This window comes from Brachionichthys hirsutus, chromosome 11, assembly GCF_040956055.1.
Source record: "Brachionichthys hirsutus isolate HB-005 chromosome 11, CSIRO-AGI_Bhir_v1, whole genome shotgun sequence".
NCBI lineage: Eukaryota > Metazoa > Chordata > Actinopteri > Lophiiformes > Brachionichthyidae > Brachionichthys > Brachionichthys hirsutus.
In genome coordinates this window covers 387,521-396,869 of record NC_090907.1, presented here as the reverse complement: position 1 = coordinate 396,869, position 9,349 = coordinate 387,521, and the positions used below count along the sequence as shown (strand labels likewise).

The window sequence follows — 9,349 nt, the reverse complement described above, 5'->3', positions numbered from 1 at the left end:
CCAATCAAGAAGAAGGGTTAGCATGACTGAGCGTTAGCATGACTGCGCGTTAGCATGACTGCGCATTAGCATGACTGAGCGTTAGCATGACTGCGCGTTAGCATGACTGAGCGTTAGCATGACTGAGCGTTAGCATGACTGAGCGTTAGCATGACTGAGCGTAAGCATGACTGCACGTTAGCATGACTGAGCGTTAGCATGACTTCACGTTAGCATGACTTCACGTTAGCATGACTTCACGTTAGCATGACTGAGCGTTAGCATGACTGAGCGTTAGCATGACTGAGCGTAAGCATGACTGCACGTTAGCATGACTGAGCGTTAGCATGACTTCACGTTAGCATGACTTCACGTTAGCATGACTGAGCGTTAGCATGCTGTTATGTAAGATGCCCTCGCCTGCAGAGCGGCAGACATGAATCCACCGATGCCGCCTCCCTCTCTGCCAGGAAAGAAGGAGGCGTGTCTCCTCATCTGACTCCTGCAGCAGCAGCAGCCCGATGGCGGCCCACCCACGGACCCGGGAGCGGGTTCAACCCGTGCCCCCCCCCCCCAGACAGGACATCATGTAAACACGTCGTGTTCCTCCTGCTGCTCCCCCCGAGAGGAGCGGAGCGCCGTCTTCGTCTTGTTAACGTCTGCGTGAATGGGTTAGCATCGCGTTGAGAGATTAGCACTGATTAAAGAGTCAGTTAGCATAAGCACCGCCCCCACGCCGTCTGCAGCAGCCCTCCTAATTAAAGGCATCCGTGTGGGTCTGGGTCTCCTGGGGGCCCCCCCTCCGGCCTGATGGAGGACAGGGGGAGTTAATCACCCCCCCCCGCTAGCGACTCACGGGGCTACATCACCAGAGGAGAACACGCCGTGTTGCCGTGGCGAGGAGAACACGGCGTGTTGTTGGCGTGGCGAGGAGAACGCGCCGTGTTGGCGTGGCAAGGAGAACACGCCGTGTTGGCGTGGCAAGGAGAACACGCCGTGTTGCCGTGTCGAGGAGAACGCGCCGTGTTGGCGTGGCGAGGAGAACACGCCGTGTTGCCGTGTCGAGGAGAACGCGCCGTGTTGGCGTGGCGAGGAGAACGCGCCGTGTTGCCGTGGCGAGGAGAACGCGCCGTGTTGCCGTGTCGAGGAGAACGCGCCGTGTTGGCGTGGCGAGGAGAACGCGCCGTGTTGGCGTGGCGAGGAGAACACGCCGTGTTGTTGGCGTGGCGAGGAGAACGCGCCGTGTTGGCGTGGCAAGGAGAACACGCCGTGTTGTTGGCGTGGCGAGGAGAACGCGCCGTGTTGCCGTGGCGAGGAGAACGCGCCGTGTTGCCGTGGCGAGGAGAACGCGCCGTGTTGGCGTGGCGAGGAGAACACGCCGTGTTGGCGTGGCGAGGAGAACACGCCGTGTTGTTGGCGTGGCGAGGAGAACGCGCCGTGTTGGCGTGGCGAGGAGAACACGCCGTGTTGCCGTGGCGAGGAGAACGCGCCGTGTTGCCGTGGCGAGGAGAACGCGCCGTGTTGGCGTGGCGAGGAGAACACGCCGTGTTGCCGTGGCGAGGAGAACGCGCCGTGTTGGCGTGGCGAGGAGAACACGCCGTGTTGCCGTGGCGAGGAGAACACGCCGTGTTGCCGTGGCGAGGAGAACGCGCCGTGTTGCCGTGGCGAGGAGAACACGCCGTGTTGCCGTGGCGAGGAGAACGCGCCGTGTTCTCGCCTGCGGCTCGTGAAACATGTTTACATCAATCTGGAGAAACGATACGAAACAGTTTCAGAGTTCTGACCCAGAAACCGTCTGAGAGCGACCCGCTCGGCAGGCGGCGCCTTCAAACGGTAACCATGGCAACAGGAAGAAAGGCTTCATGATGTTGGTGAACAAAAAGAAGTTTGGAGTTCAGTTATCAGACAGTCGGGAAGACCGAGGCTCCGCCCACTCCTGTCTCTGATCGCACACACACACACACACACACACACACACACACACACACACACACACACACACTCACGTGAGGGAGGCCCAGAGAGACCAAAGAGACCCTAACCTGCTCCCTGAGCAGTATCGCTCCTTTCTGCGCTAACAGAGGCGCCATTGTGCCCCCCCCCCCCACCCCCCCTTTCTGTTCCTTCCTCGCTTTACGGGGGAGGACATTCCATCCCTTGCATATTAATGGCGTCATTCATCTCGAGCAGCAGCGTGCTCAGTCCAACCAACAATCGTTCCACTCCTCCTGCTGCTCCTCCTCCCAGGAGAGCAGCCAATGATCAGAGAGTCGCCATAACCAGTTCAACGCCGAAAGACCTCCTTTCAGAGGAGCCATTATTCCTCCTCCACACAGGGAGGTCACGGCTCCTTCGCCTCCTAAACAGCTGAATGTCCATGCAGGAACGAGCACGCACACACGCACACACACACACACACACACACACACACACGCACACACGCACACACGGAACACGGCCCCAAACTGCCCCTCTGTGTTCCGCCCTCATTGGTCAGCCGGGATAAGAGGCTTTAATGAGGTCCGGACGCCACCCAGCCCAACGGCCATCGCTCACAGCGTCCCTTCATGTCTGCCCGCCTCCCACGCCGACACCACAGCAAAGTGTAAAGAAGGAGGCGGGTGAGGAGGTGAAAGGGAGAACAGATAGAGGGAGGAGAAAGGAGAGAGGCCCCGCCTCACACCAAGGCCACGGCGCCGTCCCACGTCAAACACGACAGAACCGAACCGTAAGGCAGTCTGTACTGGGTTCCAGCCCCGGCCTCCCCGCCGCTACGTCAGGATGCTAGGACAGAACGCTACGACAGGATGCTAGGACAGAACGCTACGACAGGATGCTAGGACAGAACGCTACGACAGGATGCTAGGACAGGATGCTAAGACAGAACGCTAGGACAGGACGCTAGGACAGGATGCTAGGTCAGGATGCTAGGACAGGATGCTAGGACAGGATGCTAGGACAGAACGCTACGACAGGATGCTAGGACAGAACGCTACAACAGGATGCTAGGACAGGATGCTAAGACAGAACGCTAGGACAGGACGCTAGGACAGGATGCTAGGACAGAATGCTACGACAGGATGCTACGTCAGGATGCTAGGACAGGATGCTAGGACAGAACGCTACGACAGGATGCTACGTCAGGATGCTAGGACAGGATGCTAGGACAGAACGCTACGACAGGATGCTAACTGATCCACACACGGCAGCGGTACAGGATACGGCTGACTCCGCCCACCGTTCCCATGGCAGCCGCCGCCCCCTCTCTTCCTCTGCCGGGATCAGAGCCATCTTAGTACCAGATGTTCTGGCCCGACCGACGGCCCCCTAATCCGATTAATCTCCATCCTCGCATCCCGCCGCGCCCGTCTGACGGGGGAGGCGGGATTTGTCAGCGTGTAATGGTGGATTTTGAGTTTTGGGAGTTTTTCCACTTTCTTTAATGCTGTCAGGATCTTTAATCAGGTGGAGGAGGCGTCTCCTCCCAGAGGAGTCGCCTCCTCCCAGAGGAGGATTCACTCCCAAATCTTTATATAGAACGTTCAGAGGTCGGCGCCGCGACGGCCCGGCCCGGCGCCGCCGACCTCTTAATGAGGTTTGGTTCTGTCGGGAGGGAGACCGGGAGCGCCGAGGATAACCTCTACTCCTCAGATTAAACTTGTATCGCGGCTCCCTCCTCTGGGTCCGACTCCTCCGGGAGAACCGCTCATCTGGCACCTCCTCCTGCTCCTGGAGAACCAGCGTGACCTCGGAGGAGCAGCCAGCGAACGCCTCACGCCTCACGACCCGGATCCAGATTGAAACATGGAGCACCTCCTAAGGAGGACTCCTGCGCCTCCCTCTCCGGTAGCTCTGAAGAGGAGGAGAAACTTTCATCTGCCCGCCGCCGCCGCTCACGGCCCGCCAAGCATCGGCGGCTGCGACGCGCTGCGGAGCAGGAGCGTCGCCGTGGAAACACGCCTGAGTAAAGTAAACCGCCTCCGTCATGATCCCGCCTCCTGAGGTCCGCGCTGATGCTGATGCATGATGGGTAGCCAGACAGACAGACAGAATGAATGCTAGCGAGAAAGCTAATAGCATGCAAGGTGATTAGCGACTTTTAGCATGAAGGCTAACACTGTGCTCACTCATAGGAGCTGCAGGTGTCCACAACCAGCGGACGCCCTGCAGCCAATCGGATTCGAGCACGATCAGCAGCCCCAGTCGGGCGCCGACCGGATCCCTCTTCAGCGCTTCCTGCTCGCCGCCGCCGCCGGCGGCGCCTTATTTATGAGCGCCGGCTCCTCGTCTCTTCCAGCAGATGCTACTTGTCGGCAACACGAAGCGCTTCATTAGTTATTTAAATGGGAAAAGCCCGGGACGCCGTCGAGCCACTAAATTAATCTGAAGTACGGTAAAAACAGCCATTAGCACTGAAACCAAACCGGCGGCGGCGGCGGCGGCGGCGTCCCACCGTTAGCCGCGCGGCTAATCGCCGTCTCTCTCATAACCTTGAGGACTAAACGCGGCGTCCCAGTGGGAGCCGCTTAGTCAGCCTGGATATAAATATCACCTGTCCCGCTTGGAACGCCGCCCCCGGGATGTCGGCCATCATGATGATGTATGACCACAGAGTGCGGCGGACTGCTCGCCGTTTCAGCTGGCGAGCACCGGCGGGACGGGACAGCCGCAGCCTCCGATTCGCTGCCAGGTAATAGAGGTGTTTGTGCAAATGTTAATGGGGCACCACAGCAGGAGGCGGTGCTCCGTCCCAGGGGGGCGGGGGCAGGGGGCGGGGGCAGCCACTGCTCCGGTGCCTTATAGGTGATGGGGCAGAAACTCACGTTACTTCAACAGGTGCACAATTCTGGAGGCTCACCTGAGGAAACACCTGGTCAGACACTGTGGCTAACGTTAGCACGTCTCACCTGAGGAAACACCTGGTCAGACACTGTGGCTAACGTTAGCACGTCTCACCTGAGGAAACACCTGGTCAGACACTGTGGCTAACGTTAGCACGTCTCACCTGAGGAACAAACCACTGACTGTAGAGCCGCTACATAAAGCTATAAAATGCTAATGCTAGCGAGCGAGACGTCGGCGTTGACATCCATCCCTTCATTTCCGTATCTCCCCATCCACTCTCTAATCGGACCCCCCCCCTGGGAATACCCGTCCAGATGCACCCAGTTTGTTCGCCGGTCGGCCACCACCGCCCCAGGAGACCCCTGGGGGAGGGGCTTGATGTCACCCGAGTCTCGTTGTTTCTGCTCGCTTTAAGCCCGTTCAGTCAGGACGGCGTCCCCGTCGGCGTCCTCCGCCGGACTCAAAGGCCCAACCCCCCCTCTGATCCCCCGCCCCCTCGGATTAGGCGGCTGCCGCCCACTAATCCTGGCGGGGGGGCTCGTAGCGGATCAATCCGAAACCATCCACTCTAATTGTTCACGGTCAGCGCCTCCATCAGTCTGCCCTTGTCGCTTGGCTGAGCCAGCCAATCACAGCCCTAACGATGACAGCTTCTGACAGGAGGCGTGGCCCTCGCCGCGTATTGACCTCTTCTCCAGGTCCGCCCCCGATCGAGGCCGGAGAGGCCGGAGTAAATATCGATCCGTTATTATTCCCTGTCTAATTAAAACGAACACGCGTGATGTCACGGCGGATGGACGACGCCCACCCGGGCGGGGCCGAGCTGCACCCACCAGTGGATCTGCCTCCGCCCCTGGTCCTTAGGCCCACCTACACCAATCAGAGCACGTGTCTACGACAGTGTGTCATGTGGTTCTGGTCCCGGTTCTGCGTGGTTCTGGTCCAAGTCCCGGTTCGGCATGGTTCTGGTCCCGGTTCTGGTTTTCGTTCTGCGTGGTTCTGGTCCCGGTTCTGCATGGTTCTAGTCCCGGTTCTGGTTCTGGTTTTCGTTCTGCGTGGTTCTGGTCCCGGCCCTGGTTCTGGTCGCGGTTCTGCGTGGTTCTGGTCCCGGTTCTGCATGGTTCTAGTTCCAGTTCTGGTTCTGGTTTTCATTCTGCGTGGTTCTGGCCCCGGTCCTGGTTCTGCGTGGTTCTGGTCCCGGTTCTGGTCCCGGTCCCGGTTCTGCATGGTTCTGGTTCTCCCGTGACGGAGCCGTTGGCGCTTTGGTCCACCTGAACGCTTCTAATTTATTGATCGGATAATTGTTGCAGCTGGTTCTGAAATGGACGAAGCTGAATGGGACCAACGAAGGAGACGAAAGGAGCGCCGGCGCCGCTCGATGGGACAGGATGAGGCGTGTCAGCAACAGGAAGTCCTACGGGAGCGCAGAGCCCCCCCCCCCCCCGGTGATGGACGGATCAATCAGCTAATCAGCTGATCGATGACCCGTTCCTGAGCCGCGACCTGAACCAGCATCAGAGGAGACTCCGCTCTGATTGGCCCGGACGGGGCGGGGCGGTGCCCCAAACCACGCCTCCTTCCTCTGACAGCCCCCCCCCGCCCCCCACCCCAAAAAACGACATGTCTCTGTTCTTACTTCCTGTTAAATAAAGCTTTTAAATGAGTCGGGAATGTTAAAACGACACGAAGAGAAGCAGCGTCAAACAAACTCTTTGATGTCTCCATTAAAAGGACCCACGTAGGACACGCCTCCATCATGGCCGCCGCCTCATAAACCAATCACAGTCACCGCTGACTGCTGCTACATGCCAGCATCTGTTTGATAGCCCGCTAGCCATTAGCGTAGCGGCGGACGGACAGCGCATTTCTGAACTTATAAATGTCGACGCCCCCGGCAGAGACGAGGCCCACGCAACCAGAACCAGAACTCAACGCCTCCCGAGGACCAGGAATAAAACGCCGGCTTGCTTCCCGCCTGCAGACGGAGCGGATCCACCGGGCCACCTGTCCCTCGTCCCCCCGGCGCCGGGACGCAATAAGATGCAAATGAGCGCAAACAGCTGCAGTCTAGAGACGACAGAAGTTCAGCAAAGAGAAAACTTCAACGAACCGTCGGCCATTTGGGTTCAAAGGAACTGACTGCAGCCGGGCTCCGGGCCCAGAACCGGGCCCAGAAGAGTATGATAAAGAGCTGGAGCTCTGGAGGAGGATGCCCCCCCCCCCCCCCCAGCCCCGCCCCCGGGGGGCCGGACATCCTAAATTATGCGCTGTTGCCCTCTGCCAGGAAAGCCAGACATGGATCTGCTTTCTGGATGGGATCCGAGACGTTATCTCGTTACCATGGCTGCCGGGGGACGTCATGTGACACCGGGACATGCTGATGACAGCTGTCGAGCTTCATCATCATCATCATCACGTCACCGCCGCTCTGAAGGTCACACCAAACTCAGCTCGAGAGGAATCCGACGGCGACGCGACAGCCAATCAGCATCGAGATCCGTCAGCGACTGGCGGGAACGCCAAACGTCGGAGTCTCTGCTGGCTTTTCCAGAGTTGGGGGGGGGGGGGGGGGGCACACACTCATAGTTCAGGCTAAATCTGAGTTTAAACCGCCTTCGGGGGACGGGAACGCCGCCCGAGGGCTCCGCCTCTTCCTCCGGATCATGGACAGTCGGAGAATTCCGACATCCGTAAAGTTCCGTGTTCAGGTTGTCCGGGTTTGTTGGAACGCCGCCGGCCACAGTTCAGTCGTGGAGCTTTTAATATGCAAATGAGAGAAGCTGCAGAGTCCGATGTGGCGTCCAAGCCGCCGGCACATTCCACACATTCCACACATTCCGGATTAAAGGACGGGTTCTGATCCGGGATCCGAGCGATCACACGCACGCCGTCGTCATGAAAACGTCGGCCCACTCCAAAGAACCAATTACAGTCACTCACAGTAGTGAGAGCGAAGTGGGGCGGAGCCACGGGGGACGTTTCCTGCTTGTCCAAAAAAATAATCAGTGGCCTGAATCCGACGGGACTGAATCCGACGGGCCTGAATCCGACGGCATTTCATATCCTGGAAGTTCTGTTCAGGGTTCTGGGAGAAAACCCGACACACTCCAGCCATTACCGGGACCCGGACACCGGTTCCTGACGGGGTCGGATGCAGCACTCGACAACCGACCATCCGACCGCACAAAGTCGTACGGACGTTTCCATGAATCCATCTAAGTGTAGCTCCTCCCCTCGCCGGTCCAGAGGTTGGCCCTTCCTGTTCGCTATGAAGCTTCGTGCAGGTTATGACAGGCCGCAGCTTGCCCCGCCCCCGGGTAGAAAACGGACCGGCCTCATCACGCCCCCGGGGCACCAATATCCCTCCGCCCTCACACAGCGCAGCGTGGAGCTCGATAGACGACTCCCCACCCCCTTCACACAGACCCGCCCCCTCTAAATTCACATGGCCCCGCCCCCTCTAAGTTCAGTGGAAAATGGATGGATGGTTGGATGGATGGATGGATGGTTGGATGGATGGATGGATGGATGGATGGTTGGATGGATGGATGGATGGTTGGATGGATGGATGGTTGGATGGATGGATGGTTGGATGGATGGTTGGATGGATGGTTGGATGGATGGATGGATGGATGGATGGTTGGATGGATGGTTGGATGGATGGATGGATGGATGGTTGGATGGTTGGATGGATGGTTGGATGGATGGTTGGATGGATGGTTGGATGGATGGTTGGATGGATGGTTGGATGGTTGGATGGATGGTTGGATGGATGGTTGGATGGATGGTTGGATGGATGGTTGGATGGATGGTTGGATGGTTGGATGGTTGGATGGATGGTTGGTTGGATGGTTGGTTGAAACTAAAACCTCCAGACGCCGTCGATGGTAAACCCGTTTCTATATTATTCTTTATCAGCTGATTTAATATTTAAATGTTTTTAACGCGTTCTCATGCAAACGTGGCTCTGATCACGTGACACCGTTAACGCCGCCCCCCCAGCGACGCTCTCTGATTGGCTGGAGGTAAAAGTTACCGAGCCCCGCCCCCGCGTGTCCCCGCGTCACGCCGCGCACCTGAACACACCCCCCCCCCCCCCCACCCACAGCGTGATGTCACGGCTCTTACCGGATGACCGCCGTGTCCCCCTGGCGGATGGTGATGTTGTCGGTGGACCGCTGCATGTCCCCGCTGCGGACCGGGACTCCTGTGGGGACAAGACAGAGCAGCCTGAGAAGACACGCCTGCAGCTGCCGCCAGCACGACTTCCGTCCCACGCACATGTCCACGGGGGGGGGGGGGGGGGAGGTCTGTGAGTCCAGAACGGTCCGGAACGAGCTCGCGGGCTCAGAGCTGCAGCCGTCCCGTCCCCGGTCCGACGCGGAATGGAACAGCCCCCCCAGCCGGCCGCCCCTCCCTCTCTCGCTCCCTCTCTCCCCGTCTCCCCCTCCCTCTCTCTCTACCCCCCCCCCCCCCCCCCCCTTCACGCGTTGTTAGGACAACAGCACCACCTGAGGTCCGGATC

At 59.0% G+C, this 9,349-nt stretch overlaps 1 protein-coding gene across 1 annotated transcript in view; it reads right to left on the bottom strand.

The window, feature by feature from the left end:
* The window catches only part of lsamp (limbic system associated membrane protein), a 16,530-nt gene extending 7,423 nt beyond the window's left edge, over positions 1–9,107 (bottom strand). Inside the window, exon 1 of the mRNA XM_068745186.1 lies at positions 8,953–9,107. Within this exon, the coding sequence (XP_068601287.1) occupies positions 8,953–9,107 (155 nt within the window). The remainder of the gene's footprint in view (positions 1–8,952) is intronic.
* Positions 9,108–9,349: the final 242 nt, after the last annotated feature.